This window comes from Caloenas nicobarica, chromosome 1 (assembly GCF_036013445.1).
Source record: "Caloenas nicobarica isolate bCalNic1 chromosome 1, bCalNic1.hap1, whole genome shotgun sequence".
In the NCBI taxonomy this organism is placed as follows: Eukaryota; Metazoa; Chordata; class Aves; order Columbiformes; family Columbidae; genus Caloenas; species Caloenas nicobarica.
The window spans coordinates 146,931,761-146,957,385 of record NC_088245.1 but is presented as its reverse complement, the minus strand read 5'-3'; the positions used below and the strand labels follow the sequence as shown (position 1 = coordinate 146,957,385).

General features: G+C 43.2%; 1 protein-coding gene across 1 annotated transcript in view; it reads left to right on the top strand.

Moving 5' to 3' along the window:
* AFF3 (ALF transcription elongation factor 3) overlaps positions 1-25,625 on the top strand; it is a 281,631-nt gene that overhangs the window by 238,064 nt on the left and 17,942 nt on the right. The window contains exons 11-14 of the mRNA XM_065642739.1: positions 3,765-4,814; positions 7,931-8,055; positions 11,554-11,755; positions 14,253-14,377. Of these exons, the coding sequence (XP_065498811.1) occupies positions 3,765-4,814; positions 7,931-8,055; positions 11,554-11,755; positions 14,253-14,377 (1,502 nt within the window). The remainder of the gene's footprint in view (positions 1-3,764; positions 4,815-7,930; positions 8,056-11,553; positions 11,756-14,252; positions 14,378-25,625) is intronic.

The window sequence follows — 25,625 nt, the reverse complement described above, 5'->3', positions numbered from 1 at the left end:
TCTTCTTGAACACTGTCAGGCTTGGGGCCGTGACACCTCCCTGGGTTCCAGTGTCCACCACCCTCTGGGGGAAGAACCTTTTCCTAATGTCCAGCCTAAACCTCCCCTGGCACATCTTCCTGACATTCCCTCAGGTTCTGTCATTGGTCACTAAAGAGAAGAGCTCAGCGCCTGCCCTTCCTCCTCCCCCTGTGAGGCAGCTGTAGCCCCATGAGGTCTCCCCTCAGTCTCCTCTTCTCCAGGCTGGACAACCCAGTGAATTTAGCAGCTTCTCATACGGCTTCCTCTCCAAACCCTTCACCAACTTCATAGCCCTCCTCTGGACACTCTCCAGTAGCTTTATATCCTTTTTATCCTGTGTCTCCCAGAACTGCACACAGAGCTCCAGGTGAGGCCGCACCAGTGCAGAGCAGAGTGGGACAATGCCCTCCCTGCCCGGCTGGCAATGCCGTGCTTGATGTACTGTTTAACAGTCCTGTACCCCAGAAAGAGTTTCTGGATCATGTTTTGACGAAGGTTTCCTTTGGATGCATGCCACCCGTGCCTCTGGTTGCACTTGTAGCCTTGAAGAGATCTGAGATATATAGACATGCTGTGTGGGAGTCATCCCACCTAAATTTCGGCACTTGTACTGTAGATACCTACATCTGCTCATCACCTCAGCCTCCCCTTTACAGTTGGTGCAGACATTTTTAGGGCCCAGCTCATCTGGCCTATTTTAGATGTCTATTTCAAGAGGAAATTTTCACACCCCAGAAGAGTAGTCCACTAACTGTAGAAGGAACTTGTTGACTAGCTCATATATAAGTGTCTATGTTGTACAGATGAATCCACCCACAATTTTCAAGGAAGTGTATCACATCCTTCTGTTTCTCGATGAAGCCTGGCACATGTGTACGTATGTGGTGCATTGGTCCCTGAATCTATCTTTGTCTCATAAAGTTTCCTGGTTTGGGTTTTCATGCCAAACCCATATTTCATTGCAAGTCAGCTTCACCACAGACTGTTATTCCTATTACTGCTGCCTGTCTGGGCACCACCAGCTTTATCCAAATTAAAAACTGCCCAGTCCTCTACAAGGCCTTGAGGGCAGCATATTTCCGTGACACAAAAACTAGGGGACGGAGACCATTCTGCTATCTGATCACTCTGGATATATATTCATATGTATTTCCATCCTTACATGCTTCCATAGAATGGTATGTGACGTGCTCAGAGAGGTGGTGTGGACTGGAGATTTAGGGATATTCCTTTTCTCCTGTAAGTAAGTGCAGTTAGGCAGGTAAAGTGGACTGGCAAAAACTTTCAAGTGAATTTTCCCAATCTCTTTTTTTACCAGGCCTGCTCTTCATTCTTGGCTGTCATGATTTTGTTCTCACACAAGGCACTTTGTTTTTTTAAGTGGTTTCGAAATACAGTACTTTTCAGTTAGAGCAATCAATTGAATAAATTACTTCCAAAAGTGAATTGGCATCACTCATGTACACTGACAATCTCAAATAATCCAAAACTGTATCAGGGCCCAAAAATAGTGAGAAAAGTTTTAAAACACTGATTTTAAAAATTTGTATTCTTTTAATTTACCTTATGGTCTGTAGGCTTTTTACTTTTAGCAGATGTGTCTTAAGTTTTTTTAGCAGACACATCTTAAGGTTTTTTTCAGCAGCCACAAGGATTTGAATTTTTTTTTAAAAAAAATGTGGATGTGCATCTAAGCCCATGATTCTGAGTGCTGAGGCTTTAATAAAAAATAATGCCTGTCCTGAAACCCCTGGCAAAATTAGTAATGCTAGCAACATTGTTTTTTATTGTCTTTTTTATTGTCTTTTTATTAGACCTCATAGTTGGCTTGTAGGTTGGTGGAACTGTAGTTATTTTGCCTAAATAGCAGACATATCACCTTAGGTAAGTACCATGTTGCCAAATTATGACACTGTAGCAGTTAATCACTGTTTTCTGCTGATCTACTGTGATCCCTTGAAATCCCTGTTTTGTGAACCACTTTTTTCAAGAATTACAATATACATAAAGAGACAGAGTGGGATGTAACAGAAAAGCTGGAAGTTTTTTGTGAACTTTCAAGCTGCCCTCACTCTGGTCTGTATTTATGGGCAGAGATAGATTTTCCCCCACATGCTTCTGATGTATCTCCTTTTCTTAAATACACCTGAACAGTGGAAAGACTTCCATGTATAGTGAACCTTTTATTATCTATCTTGTAAATTCAGTATGTGCATAATAAATGACATGAAACAAATCTGTCTTTTCAGCACCAATCACAAAAAAAAGCGCTGTTTGTTTTACATAAAGGGTTAAGAGTTTTAAAAATACATCTTCATCCAACAGAAATGCTGCCCATCCATTTTCAAGATTTACAGCTCAGGAAAGAAATTCCTCATGTAAGATATTGGGGAGTATGCTTAAGAAAAAAATAAACTTAAGGCGATCCAGCAAATTTCCCATAGGTATTGGGTAACTCCATAATGAGTAAATTAGACACTCTTGAGAGAAGGAATATTTGTATTATATGAATTCCAATGTCTAACTTTTTTGCTTCTTTTAGAAGCCTTTGCTCCCTGTAGAGTGAATACAACCCTTAGTGGTTGATTCTGGAGATGCCCTTGGCTATGCAGGAAACCTGTGTTGCCCTTAGGCACCTCTTTTAAATAAGAAGTAAGAGACTGTTTTAAGTTAAAGGCTGTGGATATTCTCTCTTGAGCAAACTTTCTTCCAGAGCTTTTGATGGTTTTCATGTTAGGCTCATGAAACGCTTTTTGATTATTCATTTGCAACAGCCTAGTGGATCACATTTTGGTTCCAGTTAAGGAAATTAGGAGACTTTTCACACTGGCTTCCATGGAGGTAGGTTATGGGTGGCCATCTACTCCATCGTTTATTTCTGTGGGGTTTTTTTTTTTGCCTTTCCTCTTCATTTTATTACATTCAAATTACTGATTGCAAGAAGCACTAGAAAACACTTGCACATTGTTCTGAAATAACATTGTCTGAGCTGTGGTTACATTTGAAATCCTAATTATCCCACTTCTTCACTGTCCAAACACAATTATATTTTAGATACTTTCTTATAATTTGATCATATTTTGGCAGGAACGAAGAGAAAAACTAACAGGCACACAATACTCACAAAATGAGCACTTGACAATACCACCACACAACATATGTTTGTGGGATCTCACAGGATTATAACACCAATACCAGACAGATTACATGAACCGCCTGGTTCACCCTCCAACTCCCCACTACATGCCTCTTTGTGTACTTTTAAAATACTTTTCGTATTTATTGCGATGGCGCAGAACACAAAATGCATGTCCCTAGCTTTCCTATGATCTCTTCTCCCTTAGCCTCAGCTGTCCCCCTGCCTTGTTTTCCTCCCTTCCTATCGTCTTTTTGTTTTCTTCTGTTTGGAAACTTGGGAGCGTTTTCCAGGAAAGCTGATGCCGGTGGTGCTGCGTGAATCATCCTTAGAAATGATGAATCACAAAAGCCATCCTCCTTCCCAACCTCATTCAGAAACCAACAAGATCCCCACTTGCACAGTGTGCCCCACGTCTCCCATCCCACCGCACAGGAACAGGGACAGGGATAGGGGTAGAGAGAGGGGGTTGCCATGGCTTGGGGTGGCTCCTTGACCAGAGGTAAGTCTCAGCAGTACCAGGAGGTACTGTACCAGCCTGAAGGTACGGTGGGCGAGGGCAGTGAGGTCTCAGCACTAAGCTCGTTGCCATCTGTTTCCCTTTCAGCCTGAGCCACCCTCATCCAACAAGTGGCAGCTGGACAAGTGGCTGAATAAAGTCACCCCGCACAAAGCACCCATCCTGACCCACCATGACGGCCCGGCGCTGGAGGCCCATCCCTACTACGGACGCGTGAAGGCGGAGCGGCAGGAAAGCGAGAAGACCCCAACCACCACCCCGGTTGAGCACCGCAGCGGGGAGGGCCGTGCCACCACCGCCGCCACTGCCACCGTCGGGGACGGACCGCGGCCCAGGACTGCCAACAAAGCGCCGGGCAGCAAAGGCGGCCGGCAAAAGTCACCCCCCGCCGCCGACAGCGGGCCCCCGAGGCGGGCGGCAGGGAAGAAGGCACTGCGGCGGGCCGAAAGGACCTCTGCCGGGGACGGCCCCCCTTGCTCCGGGACAGAGGAACCCCCCGGGAGCCACAGCTTTCCGGAAAGCGCTGCCGGCGAGGCACCAAGGGCCCGGCCCAGCAGTAGCGGTGTCAGCGGTGGCTGCAGAGCAGGGCACCGCCGGGAGCCCCGCTCGGCCGCAGCTGGCGAGAAGCGCCGGGCCCGGGGGCCAAGCAAAACGGCGCCCAAATCCAAGGAGTTCATTGAGACCGAGTCTTCGTCCTCGTCGTCCTCTTCCGACTCAGGCTCCGAGTCGGAGCAGGAGGAGCGGCCGCTGCCCAAGGCGCCGGCGGCGGCCGGGGCCGAGCCGCGTACCAAGGACGTGGGGAGCAGCAGTGCCGGCAAACCCCACAGCGGCTGCAGTGCCTTTGGCTCCATTAATGCCAGGACTAGTACTGAGATAGCAAAGGAGCTGGAGGAACAGTTTTACACCCTGGTTCCTTTCGGTAGGAATGAGCTCCTGTCTCCTCTGAAAGACAGTGATGAGGTAAAGTCGCTGTGGGTCAACATTGACTTGGCTCTTTTGTCCAGGATTCCAGAGCGTTTGCCTGAAGAGCCGCTGGCCATGAGCGCTGGAGCAAACCAGGCGGCCAGCCTCCCGCAGGGTAGTAGTGCTGACCCCCCCGCAGAGAAGGGTTTACCGAAATCTAGAAGGAAACGCAAGGTGAGTTTCTGGGGGACAGGTCGGGATGGGTAGGGGGGCCTCCGGCAAGTGGAAGGCATCGCTTGCGCTGTGCCCAGTGCTCAATGACGTGTCTTCTCTGGGCCGGCACTTCAGACCTGGGATTTGTCCCTGCTCACCTCATAGGAACCAGCCAAGCCCCAGGGGAGTTACCGTCCCAGGAGGTGATGAAACTCCTGGCCACAAGGGATCACAGCCCCTTGGAGACAGCATTTGCTACTGGGACATGGCTTTCCCCACCTTAGCGAAGGCACTGCCTTTTTAGTAGGATAGTTTTTTCTCTTGAGGCTTCCCTCAAAACCTGAGCATTTGGAGGTGATGCCTAGGTCGACAAAGGGAATATAAGCAGCTATCTTGTCACGGTCTGCACAATATTAGGGTGTGTGTGGAAAAAGGAGCGGCAGTGTCTTTTTTTTCCCTCATATTGCCAACAAGAGGCAAGCCCTTCAGTCTTGGTGGGAAGCCCCAGCTTTATGGGGGATGCGCTTGCAGACACCCAAGACTTGTCTGGCTCTGCAGCCTGCCTCCTTCACACTGCTGCAGCCCCCTTTTACCTCAGGGCTCTCACTCAGGTGTAAGAAGTAGGAGTGTAGTCCATTAGCTATCCCGACCCCAGCAGCACCATCACAGCAGCCAGGTGGGCACAGCCCTCTAGTCACATCCACCCCTCCGCCCTGCCTCTCCTGCACGCTCTCTGAGCCGCCGATGGTGCCAAGGAAAAAGCCCTCTCTGCCTCACGGCCACAGCTGTCCAGTGAGGAGGCTTTCTGGTCCATTTGTATCAGTCTGACCCCAAAAGTCACTCTGAACTGGAATCGCCATCTGCTCAATTTCTGGGCAGTTTTACTGTGCAGTCATCTGTCACCCTCTAAGCTACCGTACGTGTGCAGATTGAGCTGTACATTTTGGGGCACCATTTATCTAAAGCAGTCTTTCCCTTTTTTTACCTTTTTTTCATTTTGTCATTCTTTTTTGAGTATCTGAAAGGTGCCAGCCTGTTCGGGCCACTGGTGGAGTCATAAGAGAGAGGCCTGATAAGCTCTGAGATGCATTCATCTGCATTTTCTTTAGGAAGTGACATGGAAGTAATGTCACAATACAAAATGATGGGAAACAGGCCAAGAAAGAGTGGCAGAAGTAAAAGATTTATGTTTTGTGTCATAGGAGATGCAAGTGTGATAGTGCCAGGCTGTACACACCGGAGGAAACAGGAAGACATGATAGTAGAGCAAAATAAATGCAGTTATGCTAGAAATGCCCAATCCAACTTTCTCTGGCATGTATTATCTTTTACTCTTTTTTTCTTAAAGCCTTGGTGGTGGTGGTGGTTTTAGTGATATAATAAACGCAAGGCGTTCCTGGAGTACCCTCAGCCTGGAATAAGACCCTCAATAGGACAGTTGCCATGCAGACTCAGAGTACGTGATCCCCCTTCTCAAAAGACTTTAAGAGAATGGGATATCAGGCATAACTGCGAAATTAGAAAGAGTTCCTTGTTATTTCCACCTCTGTCATGATCTCAAGATGAACAATGTAGAGGCAGAGGAGGACCGTTAAGCACTGAGGTGTGAGATCTTCACTTCTGCTACGGTGTTAACCCCATAGCAGCAGCCACAGTGGCAGTGGATAACATGAAAAATGTTGCCATGCAGCGAAACAATAAATACAGCAGAATCAACAGATCACAAGTAAAACTCAGCCAGCACTGGAAATTGGAGAAGTGTTAAAAATGGAAAAGGATGTGGACTTCGCAGAAGTTTGGGAAAGCAGAGCCAATGATAGAACCTAAGGAGCAAAATGTGAAATTAAATAGTGGCAGGAAACACTGGTTATGTTTATACCAGTAGGTCAGATAGGGCCAGGGTGAAGTCCCAAGCAGTGGCACACAGTTACCTGCTTTTTTTAACTCTTAACATGCATGCTAACATGGGTTTGGACTGGATCAACTTCTGTTCTTCCAGTCAGTGTCTGGTCCTTGCTTGGGACCAGACTGAGGTCCCTTCCCAAAAGGAAACCTGAATGTGGCATGCCTTGGTTTGAAGGAGGAGCAAGATGAGTGCATGGGTGTGAGCTACACCATACCAGTTGGCCTCAGGACCAGTTGCTGATCTGTTGTATTTACTAGAATAGGCATAGTCACTGATGCCAAGAAAAAAGAGGGAGAGTATCAGGGTTTAACCCCAGCTGGCAACTAAGCCCCACGCAGCTGCTCATTCGCTCCCCCCACGGTGGGGTGGAGGAGAAAATTGGAAGGGTAAAAGTGAAAAAACTTGTGGGTTGAGATAAAGACAGTTTAATAAGTAAAGCAAAAGCCATGCGTACAAGCAAAGCTAAACAAGGAATTTTTTCACCACTTCCCATGGGCAGGCAGGTGTTCAGCCGTCTCCAGGAAAGCCAGGCACTGTCACGTGTAACAGTTTACTTGGGAAGACAAATGCCATCACTTCAAACATCCCACTCTTGTTCCTCCAGCTTTATATACTTAGCATGACTTCTTATGGTGTGGAATATCCCTTTGGTCAGTTGGGGTCAGCTGTCCCAGCTGTGTCCCCTCCCAACTTCTTGTGCACCCCCAGCATCCTCGCTGGTGGAGTGGTGTGAGAAACAGAAAACGCCTTGATGCTGTGCAAGCCCTGCTCAGCAGTAGCTAAAGCATCCCTGTGTTATCAACACTGGTTTTGGCACAAATCCAACACACAGCCCCACACAAGCTGCTATGAAGAAAATTCACTCTATCCCTGTCCAAAGCAGCACAGAGAAACTAAAGAGGTATGAGGTTGAGGACTAGGCAAGAGAAAAGCACACATGAAATGGACAAAGAGGGCAATATAAAGAAAAAAAATATCCCGAGGTGCAAGTGGGGAAGTGGTTGAAGCAATTCAAGTTTTATATTCTACTCCTTTGTTTACACACTGCCTCTTTAGATTTTAGTTTTTTAAGAGATGGACCAATCATCTCTGATCTGTGTTAGGTATGCACTCAAAGAAAGTGTCATCATTAATACCAAAATTCCAGAAAATACTAACACCTGACTTGTTGAAATACTTTTGGATCAGTAGTAAACCCAAAACCTACAAGATTGTTTTTCTCTTCCTTCAGTGTGAGAATGAAGAAGAGTGCAGAGACATCAAGAAGACTCACTTAGAAAGAGAGAATTCTTCACGATTAGCTGCCTCTGCCCACAGCATCACAACAGCAAATCACTGCAATATGGATGAAAATAGGTAAGAATTTTCCTTCCTATTTACCACTGAGTCATACAACTAGTTGCAGTTTCATGCCTTGTGTTATCTTTTGCTTTAATAGGATTTATTTTTTAATTATCACATTTTATGTTGAAAAAATACCCACTGCATTCTCCTTTCTCCTGGTTTAATGAAGAAGTTGGCAGCTCCTGACACATTTATGTAGTTGCATTTTTGTCATATTGCACAAAGAAGTTGTGAGTTCAAGTGTGAGGCTCATGAAATGAGTAATTATAGCTAGAGCAGTGCGATCACCTGAGACATATTCCCAAACACTGTGTTGTAGGTACCAATTCACATAGGCAACTATCTTATAGCCTTTTCTTTCCTTACAGTGTTAGGAGTTTCAAACTTAAAGTTTGACTGTATAAATACAATAATCTATAAACTCCATGGAAAAGATTGAGAAACATACTCATAACAATGCCTGCAATACTCAGTTCCAGAATATATTTGACATCAAATGTTTTTGAGATTGCAAACAATTTTTTCTATGTAATTAGTAGGTATTTGAGGATAAGGAACTCAAACTTTAAAAACAGTGGGATTTTCAAAGGATGCAGGGCATGAAACAAATTATGAATATTTAGCATTTACTGGCATGGTTTATGCATACAGACTCCTATCAACGTCAGGTCAATCATACTGAGTTTCTCTGGAGGGTTCCAGCAGTCAAGCTTAGACATACATCTTTTCAGAGTTCAGCTGCATACTGCTTAGTACATGCTGGTCATCAGTATTTAAAAAAAATAATAATAATTTTCTGGTAGTATGAGGATATCTCTTGGGGTGGAACTGCTAAAATTAGAGAATAGTTGTATTTATTGTAGTAGGCATTTCTGTTGTACACATCACTGGTGAATTTGGGCAATTCTTGTCATTAATACTGGAAAAAATCATGGAGAAAACTGATATATATAGTGCTTATTCAAAAATATGCATTCAATTTCTTTGTCCTGACATATCACATATGTTTCATAAAGTGAAAACAATACACAGAACAATTTGTTTTATTGTGGGTGATTGCATGCAGGCATGCCATTCCTGTTACCACAGTGTCATATGTTTTACGTCGCATTCATTTTCAGAGAATAGCATGGCTGTCATGGTTTGGTATGTCCCAGGGTTAATCCTGTGCTTCCTGGAAGCAGGACAATAATTTGTGTTTTGCTTGACATTATAGTCAGTAGTCCTGGTAACAACTATACGTTAAAGAAACAAAGAGGAAGGTCTTAAGTGTATTTTTGCTTCCTAATTCTTCCCTGGTTTGCCCTGCTTCCAGGATGTTTCTGTGGTTTATGCTACTGTAGCACATGATATCAAATGCTAATATTCCCGTAGCTGAGGATGGGCTGCTGAGGCTGTAACTAAACCAGGAGTGCTCACATCAGGACCTCCTGGCCCTCTTGTAACCCACGGCTGCTCATGCTGGCACATCCCCCCTCCAGTTATGCCAGCACAGCTGCATGTGAGGCTCTCCTGTAAATTCACTCAAGAAACTTGTCTGAAACCAGAACTCTTTCTTTTTTGATTTGTTGTTTTTTTGTTTTGTTGGGTTTGTTTGTTTTGTTTTGGTTGGTTGGTTTTGCTTGTTTTGGTTTTTTAGTTGGTTGGGGGTTTTTGGATTGGTTTGTTTTTTGGTTTTTTAGGGTTTTGGTTTTTTGGTTTTTTGGCTAGGCTAGGCTATTATTATTCATTTCACAGCAAAGCCACACAGATGGTTTGGTCAGCACAGCTGAGGGCTGGTAGCAAAGAGAGGAGCAAAACCACCTTCAGACACGAGCATTTCCTACTGCGGAATTACAGTTTGAGGTGCAGACTAAGCAAGGCCCTGTTTGACAAGAAAGGCTGCAGCATCAAAAAACATCAAAACCCCAAATATCTTGCACCTACATCGAGTGCCATGGTCTGCCCACTCCCAGCAGACCAGAGCTCACTGCAGGTTATTCATCACAGCTTCTCAGGATAAGGTGTTTGACTGCTCACCATACTCTTAGGTGGGCCCTACGCAATGTGCCAAGGGCTGTGAAGAAGGTCTGCAGCACAACTAGCAATTGCAGCTATGCCTCGCGAGCTCTGGGCCAAGCTTTTGAGGCTTGAGTACATTTCCAAAGAGCTATGGCTCCTCTCGGATGCCATAGGCCTGCACTTTGACAATGATATATAAACATGGCCAGTCAAGGCATGGGTTGATGTTTAAAAAGAGGAAAAGAAATGTTGGCATCGACCTGCGCATTCAAAATAGTGCCAAAGATCTTATTTTTCTTACAGAGAGAAGAAGGGCACAGGTGTCCATCTCACACACCCCAATTCTTGCCTTTGTATACAGCATTGGTCATTAAAGCAAAACACTGTGTTTTAAAGGTGCTGCACTGTGGAAAGCAGGAAAGGTTCTGAATTATGATTCGTGGCTTCTTTCACACCTAGTTTTTAAAGACTTGCCAGATAAATGGACAAATGTATGATAAGAGCACATTTAATTTAGCTCTGTTCCCTGAAATGATGTGCAGAAATAAAATATAGTTTATATCATATTCTTTTTTTGCAATTTCATTAAGTGTATACTGCCTGATACAGTAACTATAAAGAAGTGAGAATTGTCCATAAAAAGTAATAGGCTGAATAAAGGCAAATGTGACAAGGAAAGGTATTGTGTTAAAATAGTCTGTCTGACCTTAATCACAGTTTTAGTCTTAATGCAAACTGTATCCTTAAAATAAACTTCTATTTTGTGTGTGTTTCTTTAAGATTTTCAGCTAAATATTTTATTCGAATTAGTGCATCTGAAGTTTATTTCTGGGCCTATTTTTACAGTCCATCTGACTTCTCATCCAAAAGTTCTCCCAAAGAAAGGAAAGCTGAAAATACTGCCTGTGTTACAGCTTTCTTCTTTACAAGACAGAGCGCTCACATTTCTCCGCGTCTACTGTTTGCATATGTTTCCTTCTGTCTGCAATACCAGCCTATCTTTCTTTGTCTTCAAAATCTGTATTAGATTAGTATAAACAGTGCTACCAAAGGCTGGGCATTGAGCACAAAGACAAGCCAGTCATCTTTAAACACGTTTCCTGGTTTAGTTTACATATGGTTTTATTGCCATGGCTTATAAATTGCCACCTGCAATGCTGGAATAAGGCTCCACAACCTGAACTTACACTGCAGACCCTAATCTTCATCTCCAGCTATCCCTTAAGAAATGGTGAGCAAGTGGCCATTTATCTCTGTATTTTTTTTCAAGTGCTCTGATACAGACTGTATTAACTCCAGAATTACAATTTGCCTTGAAGGGAAAGAGGAGAAACATGATACAAATTTGTAAATGAACTCTTGGTCCCAATACTGTAAGCTTGTTTCCAGATACCAATAGAGTTTATCCTGCCAGGAGGTTTTAAATTCAAAGTTTTGGTAATATATAAAACATTTACCTTTCTCAAAGCCAGCTTTGTGACACTCTATTACTGTAATTTCCATTTCCAGCTTGGCAATACCAATAAATAAAAATGAGAAAATGCTTCGGTCACCCGTCTCTCCTCTCTCTGATGCATCAAAACACAAATACTCCAACGATGATTTAACTTCCTCCAGCAGACCTAATGGCAGCAGTCTATTACCTTCCATCTCCTCCAGCAAAAAACATAAGGGTGAAATCCAGTCGCAGCCACATCCCGGAGACTTCAATGTAAGTTTATGCTGTTGTTCACAATATAAAGCCTAGCTGTATATTTTTTTACTTTGTATTGGAATCCATGATAGGTTTGCAGAACATTATGCAAAAAAATTGTAATAATGAATGTTGTATTGTAAGTTCGGTTTTTCTGGTTTGGAATTTAGCAAGGCACAGAAGAAAGGAGAGAGAGCAGGCTGTAAAATGAGAAAACACCAAAGGCTACATAAGCAAAAGGTAGAAGCTCATGGCCCAAAACGAATGGCTTTAGGCCTCCAGAGTATGGCTTGGGCACAGTGCAAGCCCCCTACATCCAAGAGTGTGGTGCATGACACCTCTGCCGTATAAGTCCTCTACTCAGCCACTGCCTGATCACAAGTGTGCCTGGAGACAAGTTCTCCTACGTGTCTTACAACCAACTTTCTCAGACACCTCTATTTACTCCTGACACATGTGAACAACTTAGCACCAGCTAACTTAGCTCCATCAGAGCCCAGGTATTCAGATACCTAGCAGAGAGTCTCAATCACACTAAAACGTGTCCAGAGCACCCTTCCAGATAAGGCCATATTTCTACACCGGCTGGTAGCCACTGCCCTAAGAGCACGGAGAGAGAGGAGTAGGTATTGCCTTCCATGAGCTCTGTGATTAGGATGCTGGAGTACAGAGCCCGTTAGCTCTAGCTGAGGGAATTCAGATCTCTCTCTCTCACTTCTCAAAATCATGCCCTACCCTCCAGCCTACAGGACACTCCAGGTAGAAGATCAAGGGCAGATTATTGTCACATCCTCCCCTTGAAGCAGTTCTGTTTTGTGTGAAACACCTCAAAGAAGCAATTTAGGTACTATCATATTGATGTCCACTGCAGGAACATCTAGTGAAACTGTTAGAGCACTCTTCCATTGCTAGAAAGGCCCATGCCCCTCTGCTTGCTACAAAAGCCATTTATATATTTTACCCTTTATCTATTTGTTGTATTTGTTATTTGATAGAAAAGAGGCTTCAAAAACGTAAGTATTAGTGCCTAAGCAACTTTCAGGAAAACAAACTGAACTGTAGCAGTGGTCTCTTCCATCCACTTTTGCTGGGGGGATAACTGTCCTCACAGTATATATTGAGTACATATGTATATACCTAAATATATTTATTTTTTGAAGGTGGAGGAAGAAGTGATAACTATAAACTTAATTTTGGACACTTTTTGAAAAACAAGTTATCATAAATTGTGTGTTTCAAGAATTTCCAAGAGATGGTAAATTGAAAAAAAATTAATTACATAAAAATATTCCAATAAAAAGGCATTTTAACATATCATAGTCCTTAATTTATATTTTCATGAATTAAATGTAACTTTTTAAACATTTTAACTTCCAAAATAGAAGTTTAGAGGTTTATAACCCATACAGAATTATAATTATTTGAATCTTCACTGGATATCTTGAAAACAATTTAAATTCCTTCACAGGCAAATGTGCTGGAAATCAAAAGTAAAAGATGATTGCTTTATGATCCACACCCTTAGCAAATGCATTTCACTGAGATTTTCTGCGTAGCCTAGCAATGCACCATTTGGTCAACATTTTAACAACCTTAGCAATAAAATTCATATGTATCTGGTTATTCATCTGAAAACTTTAGCCTGCTGAACTGATCTGGATGTGCCATATAGCAGATGAGAGCTCATGAATTCTGAATGTTAAAGTTAGCTTTGTTTTATCCCAGCTTCCTGTCTGGCACCTATCTGGCATGCCCAAGTGGAAGTTTGAATTTCTATCAGAGATCAGCAGACATGGAGTAGCTTTTATCCATTTGAGCTTTTTATCAATTTCCCTATTGTATTTCTGTCTGCCACCTGACAGAGAAAGACCAGTGTTTTCTGGCGGTGGCTATCAACCAAAACCAACCTGAGTCCCTCTGTACTGTGGCCCACACAGCAGGTCACTTGGCGGGAGGAATGAGGGGATGAGTGAGATCTTGTCAAAAGACACGTGCTTCTGCTGTGGCACAAAGCAGGGATCTTTCAAGCTGATCTGGGGCCCAGAGCAGAAAGAAACCTGGACCTTGGGCTACAAATTCATAGTGCACGGGTACATCAGCAGTGCAGCGTGAAACGAGTCAAACAAGCAAACCTTGCCCCCCCGAGGCAAGGTACAATGCTAGTTTGGAAGCTGAAGACTAGAGATATAACTTGATATTCTAAATGACCACAACAGATCTATTCTTGAATGATTTCACTTACTGTGTTTCAGAGTGTTTTGATAGTTACTAATAGTTCAGCTCCATTTCTTTGGTATATCACACTGGAACTCGAGCCCTTTAGAAAGTGCTCTGAGCAATATCTGTGAATTTGTGGCTATCAGTGACAGGACAGTTAAACATAGTCCCTGCTGAAATAGTAAGAAAACTAACTGCCAATTTACAACCCGGTGCAAAGATGCTCTGTGGTTTATTAGTTGCTTTTTTGAGGTTAGTAGCCAATTCCTCACTGTCTTCTCTGTTCTTTGTTGTCTAGAAAGCAATTCACATTGATTCAGAAAATGTTCTTTGCAATAAGCCCCAGTCCCAAACAGAGCCTTGGTCACCTCTGTCCAGCACACCCAGGGACTGCAGAAGGACAAAGCTTATCTTCGATGATATGTAAGTACAGATGACTTCAACATAAAGAAAGCAATGTCATTTTCTCTGTTTAAAGAGAGGAAAATGCAATTTGTGCAACAAGAATTGAGACATGGCTGGAAGTATTGCAGGAGTACTGTAAATTGACAAATAAATGAGTCTTTAATTTTTCATAATAAATTAAGCCTCTAATCATCAGGGAGCAGTGAGGACTGGCTGTTCCCTAAAGGATGGGGAGCCAGGAGCCAAGGGGCAGAAGGTGGCTGGCAGGGCAGGGGCTGTGCCAGCCAGGGCTCCAGTCCCACAACACCCAAACAAGGTGAGCAGGGCAGGCCCAAGGTTGGAGTCAGGTTCAACCGAGTGTCTCAATCCTCAGGCAAGTCCAATGTCAGGCCAGGAAGTCAGGCCAGGATCAGGTCCAGTGAGGGTCAGAGACACAGCCCAGTGACTGACAGGTGTGCAGAGTGATGAGGTAGGTCTGAGGTCCAGCCAGGAAGACCCAGGTGGTCAGGGTCCAGATCAATGAGGGCCACGGCCAGGCACAAGCAAGGCTGTGAAAGGGCTGAAGACTGGCACACTCACAAGTTGAACTGGGAGTAAAGGCCCAGACCTGAGTTTAAACTGATTTCTTTAGCCCATGGGCATGGGTGGGGGGCCACATGAGGGTTTATTAGTACACTTGAGGCTCTGGAATTAATTATGCACACATCAGACTATTAATACATACAGACCCATAGCAAGGCAGGCTGACACAGGCACCCTTCTTGTGCACCCTTTGGAGCATGGGGAGTAGACACAAGGGAGCCTTTTATCCCTGAGCCTTGACAGCTGCTACTGTCATTGCTACTGCTGCTCAGAAAAAGCCATCACAAAGGCAGGATGAGTAGGAAGCAACAGTGGTTGGCGTGAGTACCTGGAGGGATACCTGGCCCTCCCCACCTCCACTACATCCTTCAAACAGCCCCTGATCTCTTCCTATGAGAATAATTTCAGCTTGTAATTGTCTTGCTTTTCTCCTTGGTAAAATAAAATTGCTAGGTTGTTTACTGAGATCGTTTAGGATGTGGTATTATTTAGATAAGGTATAAAGATGAAACAGAAGGTTGAAATCCTTGTATCTAGAAAATCCAGACTTTTTTACTTGCAATTTCCTGGCCTGAAAATACTGATTTTTCTTGAGTCGGAGAGGTTCTGTTGAAGCTATGCCTCTGACTGCCTGGAGCAAACACAGCTCTGTAAGCTGTGTGACCTTGATGCGCCTTTCGTGCTCCCAGACTGTCACCTACAACATCACTAACTCTTTTATACCAAGGGAAACCCTGGGAAAACAGCCCTGTTTACTTAGGAACTGCTTTTTATTATAACTGGGGTTCAATAATAATAATAATAATTTAATAATTGTAATAATCTTAATGTTCATTCACCCACCTGGTGTGAACGACAACTAGAGGGGTGGCAGCCTGTCATACAGAGAATCCAGGTTTCCTACTATAACGCACAAATAACTCCCATGGACTTCAAAAGGACATAACTGTTTAGTTTGTCAAGAAAAGACTGGTGAGATTAATGTCTGTGTATATTCATAGCAGTCATAAGGAGATGTAAGATGAATAAATGTAACTATTTTTTCTGCCCCTTTTGGAGAAAACTCCCCCCTGTGTATATATTCCTATTTTCCCTCTTTCTCCACTTCCCTCCATGTCATGTTTTAAATCTTCCAGTGCTTTTATTCAACAGTCTGCACTGAGGAAACTTGAAACTGTTTAGAAGTAGTAGCTAACTCTTCGTGTCTCTTAGAATCCTATATCATCTATAATCTACTTGCAGTTGTTCATTTTTTCTGCAGTTTATACATGTACATATGAGGCAGAAAGGTATAAGTGTGCCTGGTAGAAGTCAAAATTGTAGAACATGCTCATCTGTTTGGATTAGAAAAAAGCACAGTCAGAAACTGCTACAACAGAACTATTGTATCTTTCCCTCAAGATGCTGACAAAAAAACCCAGAGAAACTGGTTTGTTTTGGTTTTGCCCTAGAATACTGTCATAGGAAAACTGCTTTTTTCACTGTCTTTATAATCTAAGAGGCTTTTATCACTTGCTTTCTCCATTAGTGATACATGTGATTTCTGTGGCAGACATCTTCAATAAAACTGTTTCACCTTTTGGAGGGAGATACAATAAAACTGCTTGTGTTTAGTGCTTTCCATGTGGAATGTCCCCAAGCAACCTGTAGCCCATTAAAAAAGGCAAGCTAAGAAACCAAATGTGATAAAACACAGAATCAAATATGTCTTAATTTGCCCTTAAAAACTAGAAACAGCTAAATGGCTGTTGTGCTAACTAGAGGAGGGAGATTTTCACGTACTACAACTGTCGTCCACAACCTGTATCTAGGAAACACCAGAAGAATACCAGCTACACTAGATCTTGATTCTGAAATTACTTTGCAGAGAAGTCACTGAAATGTAGCAGATTAGACTGGCTGCAAATGTTAAATGTCAACAAATTTGACTCATGTTAGAAGGATCAAATTAAACATGACAGCCAGTGTCTTTCAAATTCATATAGCACCATAGCAGAGGATTTGAAAGAATGCAATACAGCAGTCAAAAATTATGTAGTAATCCTAATGGCCACATTTGTCTAAAATTATGCCCATGAAGTATTTCATCTCATAATCCATGAATTTCTGAATTACTGTAATCCAGCCATGGCTTTAAAGTCTTCTTTTTAATCAGAATCTATAGTTTTTAAGAGACTAAATCCCTTATATTTGATTTAAAACAACAACTAATTTTTCTGACCAATCAGTGCGTTATTGCTTTATTTTCAATTTATTCTCTCCAGATCATTGACAACAGCTGTCACTAGCAATAAATTGGAACACAAGTAGGTCAATAAAAAGTATATCTTGCTTGGCAGAGTGTTGTGTACACATACATGGCAATATAAAAGTAAATATAGTCTTCAAAAGGCAGGCAAAATCCTACTTCCCCTGGTTTGCCATTGTTTACTGACTGCTCTAAATATGCTTCGAGGTACCCAGTGTGACACATGTATAAGTGACATCAATGCTGTTTCCAGTATTAATTCTTAACAAGATTCCCTGGATTTTTGGCCATTTCTGACTCTATGAAGAGAACATTTTCAAGGCTACATAATAATGCTTCAAGCCAAATTCAGTCCTGCTGTAATTTCACTGAAAACAGAATTCCCAGTAACTGCATTTAGGAACAAAGTCTGTTGTCCTTGAAGTGAGTCGCACAGACACGCTGTGGGTGCCTGAGGGCACAGTCCTATACCCTTTTCACAATCCTGCATGTGTGGTATAAAAAGAGCATAGTGTACCCAGCTTCTCAGTTCTCTTTATGGCTAAACCAGAACTTGCTCCTCAGGATTATTTTCTCACTTGTGTTGCGGGTTACCCTTTCAAACTTGGGGTGTGGGTATTTTCACTTATATTTATTTTTCTTTTTTTTTCTGGCCTTATAGGAGCAAGACAATACATCTTCTTCAGCTTTTTTTTTAATTCATACTTTGTTGAATATTTCTTTCTGCCTTTATGAATTTAGGTGCTACACACACCCACCAGCTTTACATTGTCCTAAGGACAGACATATCCTGCTCTGAGATTGCATTCCTGTGGTTTTTTGTCAGCCAGTAAACCATGTACCCAGAAAATACTCAATCTATCAAGGTGTTATGGATAGAGCTCACGAAGAGCTCTAAAGATAATTTCTTGGTGCATCTCTTTTGTTTTGGCTTGAACCCCAAGTCTCTCATTTTCAGTCTCCTCATCTTTGTTTTTCTACCTCAGAGTGGAAAGGAAATGGTGCTCTTGGGTTGTGACTCCCATACAACTATCTGGAAGCATAGATGAGGTTCTTAGGGACATGGATTAGAGGTGGACTTGACAGTCCTAGGTTAATGATTGGACTCCATGATCTTAAAAATCTTTTCCAACCAGAATGATTCTATGATTCTATAAAGTCATTTCACTTTGCATTGCTCCAAATGCCTCAAGGACTCCTTGTCTTCTGGAGTATTTAGAGATACTTTTGTAGTGCTGAGCACATCCTCAGGAGCACAGTTAAGGAAAAGAGCTTGGCTCCTCTTCCTTCTCATCAGCAATCTAAAAAAATCACTGGTCAGATAGACCAACATCTATTACACTAAGTCCTTCACAAATTCATGTGCTTATTTTGGACTGCTCCCAGTTTCTTGGCTTTTTGGGGATGTCAAGACTTTATCTGACCATCCCATTCTTCCTCTCCTTCCCTTCTTACCTGTGGCACTGAATTTTCTCATGTGTACACTGCCCATGAGAAAATAACATTAAACTATTAGACAGCAGACACTGCTTCCATGATTAGATAATTAAGCTACCTGTTCTCTGCAAGACCTCCTACCCCCTTTCTTTTTAGGGACACTTTCTGAGAGCTTGGTCTGGTGGGAAATAAATGTTTAATCAGCTCTAGCAAGAGGTTCTCACGGGGTAGAGAATTTATAGCCACCATTCCCTGTCATCAAATAAAAGCCAGAGCTGTGGACCGCATTTGAGCTTACAGGCTACATCCATGCCCCTCCTCTGTTCCTATGGGCAAGTGGTCCAGCACTACTTATGTTTATATAATTATATAATTTAAATAATTATAACTGTCTTCACTCCCCAAAGCGAAGAACACTCACCGCTTCCTGAGAGCAGTCCCTAGCCTGTACTGTCCCCAGCTGTGCCCAAGCTGTCTGGGACCAAGTTTAAAACTATGCCAGGGAGAGTATTAGCAATTAAAGAGCACAGATGATCTACAGAGCCTGCCCTGCCCTGCTTATTTCACTTGCACAGACATAGCCAAGGAATGTTTTTATTGACAGACTCAGATCCAAAACAGCCTCTAATAATTTTGCCACTCAGGAAAGAGGATTTCTTTGCATCAATTTATTTTGGTTTGCCTTTTCTTACTCTGTTTCTTGACTAGAAAATATCTTTAGTCCACAGTGAATTGTAACAATGAGCAGGACAAGAGTCTTCTAATCAGACTCAGCAAACTCTCCTCCAGGTCCCAGCAGCAGAGCTGGATCTTTCAGATAGGAGAGGACAGTCTCTCCCACCAGTCTCTCCCAGTCTTTCCTCACCTCTTTAACTGGTGAGCGATGAGCAGATGCCTACAGCAGGTGATGAGCAACCTCCAAACCCTGCAGTTCTTTGGCTAATCTAGGTCTCGTACTGAATATGAGGAAGTCTCAGCTAACCTCCCACGGTGTTTATCATTCTCCCATACCTCTGGTTCTTGACTGAGCTTGTTTTCCTTAGGTAGAAAACATTGGTTTCTCCTCAAAGAACTAAATGTCCATCCCAGTGTAACTCAGAGTTTGTCTTGTGCCGGATCACAGAGCAGTGTGGGTTTTCATCATCCTTAATGCCAGGATTCATAGGTGTTGTGTGTAAAAGATATTCTAATGCCTCTATTTGCAGCTTAATTCCTAGGTCAGCTTTGCTGTCCCTGTGGCAATGGAAAGTATCTTTACATACATTTGAAAAATGTGCTTCGAGTCCATTTTCCACCATATAATTACCCAGAAGTTTCTCTTTGGACTAGAAGGCTCACTGTAATGGCTCTAGGGCACAAAGGCTGTGATTTCCCAAGGAAACAGAGCTTTCAATACATAAAGGATATTTTTATATTCCAGTGATAACTAACAAATGATCATAACTACTTTAGCCTCAAGAATCACAGGTCGACTGTTCAAACTCATATTTAGTCTGGGAGTACCCTGTTCATCTTGACAACCAACAATGAGTCATGGAGCTGGAGAGAGGCTCTGATGACTTAATGCACATGGGGAATATGAATTCTCAAAATCCTTATCAGATGCTTTCCTGGTCTTCTAGTGCTTCGTTATGATTTCTTTCAAATCCTATGATTACTGAAGTTTCTTAGAAAGGCATTGCAGGACAGAGCCCTGGACAGTGTTTCAGGATCACCTGCTCCTTTAAGTGTAGATTCCCCACACATTGACTTAGGTCTCACATATGCTGTCACTCAACACTTTAACCCACACCTTGGCTTCTCACTCATCACAGCTGGGAACATCAGAGCTGGCTGCCAGGTAGCCCCTCTCCCAGAAAGGTCTTTCTGCCTTTGTTTTTCACCTACCTCTTGGGAATTCAGGGTGTGATTCTGTGGCATTTTAAAATAATAAAAATCTGGACTGCTATGGTCATGCCTTCTCTCTCTACTTCTGACTGTAAAGGCTTTCACCTCACCCTCAACAAAAATTAGTTGATTGCAGGGTATCTGTTGAACATACAAGAGAAGAGACAATCATAATTTATCTGCAAGGATATAATGTTTTTCTCCTTCTGCTTTTAACACAGAAGCTGAAGTGTCTATTGTTAATTATTCTTTCATTCCTCTCTCTTCACAGGTACACTTTGCCCTTGCATGTTTTGTTCTAGGTATTGATTTCACATGGATACCATGGAAGTCATGAGTCTGGTTCATGCCCAGGAATTTGTAGTGGATTTTGACTCTTTCTCTTGATCTCATGTATTTAACTACATTGACGTAACTAAAGACCGGGTAGCTATAGACTGGTCAGCCTCTCCTCCATCCCTGGAAAGGTGATGGAACAACTTATCCTTGGTGCCATCTCAAGGCATATCAAGGATAAGAGGGTCATTAGGGGCAGTCAACATGGCTTCACCAAGGGGAAGTCGTGCTTGACCAACCTCATAGCCTTTTATGAGGACATAACCAGGTGGATAGATGATGGCAAAGCAGTGGATGTGGTCTGTCTTGATTTCAGTAAAGCATTTGACACAGTGTCATGGAGGCATCCCAAGTATAAGTTTAGGCAGACTAGCACTCCGATAACATAAGATAAAGGTTCGGATATTAGGTTAGGAAATTATTTGGGGTACAGCGAAATAAGAATGAGAATCCACAGCGTGCATATACACACTCACAAGAAAACAAACCAGAGCCCTCTCTGTCCCGTTTTGCCCATAATAGATAAACAGTAGCCTACTGCGGCCAGGACTTACACTCGTCTGCCCCAGATGAGGAATTTACACTTGCCTACCAGGCAAGGACTTATTAAAGCATATATCCAGTAATTTATCACTCACCCACACGTGGAGGTGAGGCACTCCCCATCCCGGGAGGTTACCTTAGATGGCTTCTCCATCTAAGGGGAGGGACTCCAGCAGCATGGCAGACCCACAGCTCTGAGGAGACCATACAAAGGGAGTTGCCGGTGGGAACCCCATTTATAGTCTGATCAGATCTGGCTGTGGGCATTCCAGAAGCTTCTCGGCTTGTCTACACCCCGCCCCCTCAAGTGTGGGCCTTCAAGAAGCTTCTCGGCTTCTCTGGGCTGTGGGTGCTCTTGGCCCCTCCTCTGCTAACGACCCTGCCCACCAACTCTGGGTCTCCACAACGAGCCGTTAACTGCCCCATTGAAGGCCCCAGTTCTGAGAGGGGGATGTGCAACTGCCACACCAGTTCTCAGGGCATGTGGGGGCGAAAGTGCAACTGCCAACACACACAGTCTCCACAGCATCCTCACAGCTAAACTGAGGAAGTGTGGTCTGGATGATCGGGTAGTGAGGTGGTCTGGGAACTGGATGAAGGAAAGAAGCCAGAGAGTTGTGGTCAATGGGGCGGAGTCTGGTTGGAGGCCTGTATGTAGTGGAGTGCCTCAAGGGTCAGTATTCATCATATATATATATTCATCAATGACTTGGATGAAGGAACAGAGTGCACTGTCAGCAAGTTTGCTGATGACACCAAGGTGGGAGGGGTGGCTGACACGCCAGAAGGCCGTGCTGCCATCCAGAGAGACCTGGACAGGCTGGAGAGTTGGGCGGGGAAAAAGTTAATGAAATATAACAAGGGCAAGTGTAGAGTCTTGCATCTGGGCAGGAACAACCCCAGGTTCCAGTATAGGTTGGAGAATGACCTGTTAGAGAGCAGTGTAGGGGAAAGGGACCTGGGGGTCCTGGTGGACAGCAGGATGACCATGAGCCAGCACTGTGCCCTTGTGGCCAGGAAGGCCAATGGCATCCTGGGGCGTATTAGAAGGGGGGTGGTTAGCAGGTCGAGAGAGGTTCTCCTTCCCCTCTGCTCTGCCCTGGTGAGACCTCATCTGGAATATTGTGTCCCGTTCTGGGCCCCTCAGTTCAAGAAGGACAGGGAACTGGTGGAGAGAGTCCAGCACAGGGCCACAAAGATGATGAAGGGAGTGGAGCATCTCCCTTATGAGGAAAGGCTGAGGGAGCTGGGTCTCTTTAGCTTGGAGAAGAGGAGACTGAGGGGTGACCTCTTTAATGTTTATTAATATGTAAAGGGTTAGTGTCAGGATTATGGAGCCAGACTCTTCTCGGTGACAACCAATGATAAGACAAGGGGTGATGGATTCAAACTGGAACACAGGAGGTTCCACTTAAATATGAGAAGAAACTTCTTTACAGTGAGGGTGCCAGAGCACTGGAACAGGCTGCCCAGGGAGGTTGTGGAGTCTCCTTCTCTGGAGACATTCAAAACCCGCCTGGACACCTTCCTGTGTAGCCTCATCTAGGTGTTCCTGCTCGGCAGGGAGATTGCAGTAGGTGATCTTTCGAGGTCCCTTCCAATCCCTAACATTCTGTGATTCTGTGACGTGGTTAGTCTGGAGGATTTTGCATTTAGCCAAAATAGGAGTCCCCACTTATTTTATCTTTCTTCATTTAATGTAAATTAGGTGTCATGCTTCAATTTGATCTTCTGGTTTTTGTGACAGTAGCTCTGTCTCTAGGTATCTGTATTATTCATCTAACCTAAGCTATTGACTTTGCTTTACTAAGCCCAACAAGATAGTAGTTGTTGTGTGATTGAGTAATTTTTTCTTACACTTGGCCTGACTTCAATCAGATCCTTTGTCATTGTCTTTCTGAAATGCCTGTAGCATTACCTTTTGGTCACAAATACCCTTTCTGCCCTCTCCACATGTATTATATGCTCCTCTACTGAACTCTACTGACCTGCTGGCTCTGCCATAGCGAGCGTGACTCCCAAAACTGGGTGCCCACCTTGTACAGTACCATGCACTCTAGCCCACCTTGTATGCCACCATGTGTGCCATGCCCCAGACACAGCAGTGCCACGTCCCATAAAATGGTATTTATTTTAAGTTATGGAATGGACAGGAGGCCATGATACTGAGAACACTATTTTGTATAATAATACCTGCTCCCCAGCTTCAGCTCTGTCCTTTGCCCCCAGGATGACCACTCTTATCTATAATATGTCAGATGTGCTCCTGACATGTGTGCCAGTATGAAACAGCAAATAGGCAGAGCTGTATACACCTGCCTTTCACTTTATGAGGTTTTCTTGCTCTTACAGAATTTTCTTCTCTTTTTGGACTGAAAGTTAAGGGACTACTGGTACAGCTTTAGAACCTGGACATAGGCTAACTGTGACTACGCCGGTTTGTTCTGATTTTCCCCTACATCTGATTTTAAAGTCACTTATTTCCCTGTTCTTCTTCCTTCCAGCACACTCATTTTTTTAGGTTCTAAATTACTGAAGTTGTGAAACTGGTCCTATATTTAGAATTACGATTGAAGCTGCTTTTATTATGCGCAGTTGTTGTACACTAAGGAAGCACTAGTTTGTTCTTTTATAACACTTCAGCAGAATTATCTCTAAAGGGTATTAAAATATGCACTTGGCTACATTTATGATGTTTAATTGAACTTTTATTAGTTTTTTTAATGTATCCTCATAAAGCACCATACCACAGTAAGAAATAATGTACAAGTGATAGATTATGTAAATGAAGCAGAAAATGCTGTAGTTTAGTATTTAGTTCATATAAAATATAAAAATTAGATGAAAAATGTGATTTTGAATGCAGTTATAATTAAAATTGTATATTGGAGTCTAAGCTACACCGTACTCTGTAAATACCAGCGGTTGTGCTTAGTTCCAAGGAGATTATGTTGCAGTAGATGCTGATAAATTACTGTGTGAAGTAAGGCTTTTATTGATTCACTTCATTTGATTCTCTTCCCTTTTTTTACGGCATGAGTTTACATTTTTGCAATTATCTGCTAAACTGGAGTAAATTAAATTCCGAGAAGGCAGCAAAAGACAAAGGTGGCAGAGATGTGCTTGTAATGGCGTGGAGCTAAATAGGATGAGAGAGTGAGAAACATATACACACACACAAGCATTTCACCTGGGTAATGGTAACACCACTCTTAGGAGCTCAACAGCCTGGAAATTCTGAAGGCTGCTTGGGAAGGGGAGTAATTACCATGCCCGCAGCCATCTCACCTCACGCTGTGCTCCCGCGCCAACATGACAAGCAATGGAAATGCCGTCTTTCCTGCTGGTTTTCGACAAGCTCCCGGAGAAAGCAGTGGCGGGGCTAGCGAGAGAAATCCTGGACAGTAGCGGATTGTTTGATAGATTCTCTCCTGGACTTGGCCACAGCCGTGCCACTGAGGCTGCCCTTGTCAAAGTCATAAACAGTTTGAATGCCGCGGCTGAAAAGGAAGCCTGGCCTTGTTTGTACTATCAGATCTAGCCATGGGGAGTTTATTCTGTCAAAGGCAGGATTCTGTTGCAGTGCCTAGGTGACTGGCTAGTGTTGACTGAGAATGCGTTGAACTGGTTCCAGCGGTACTTGATTGCTTTCCCCAATTGACATAGCAGGGTAAATTCTCCTCGAGAGCAGCCAGTTTCACATAATGACACTTGATCCCAGGGAGAATTCACCAGCAGCCTGACTTAGCTGGCACTGGCGCTTTACGGTCTTTCTCTTGCCTTTCAGATATACGAGATGCATTAGAGCAGTGTATTAGATATTGTAACAGATAAGGGTTCTCAGTCACTGTAAAATCAGAATATGATTAACAATCTTTTGTAAACCTCAGAGGTACAAAATGTGCAGTATGCAAAAGAGCGATCCTGAGTAGTTAATTTATTCATCATCTTTCTCATGCGTCTTCATATGTCCGTGAGCTGAGTTGACCTGTTATCTTCAAGGAGTCTATAGAAGAGGGTTTTATTTCTGTTGGGGTGGGGGGGGCTTTGTTTGTTTGTTTTTTACTTCATAATAATTTAAAGTAGTATACTGGATTTGAAAAGACAAATGGCATTCATGTGCAGTGAGAACCTAGACAAAGCTGAATATGACATCTTTCTCATTAGAGAAAAAAAGAAAAAAAAAAAGCAGGCACATCCTTATTTTGTTATTAGAATTATATAAGAAATGCA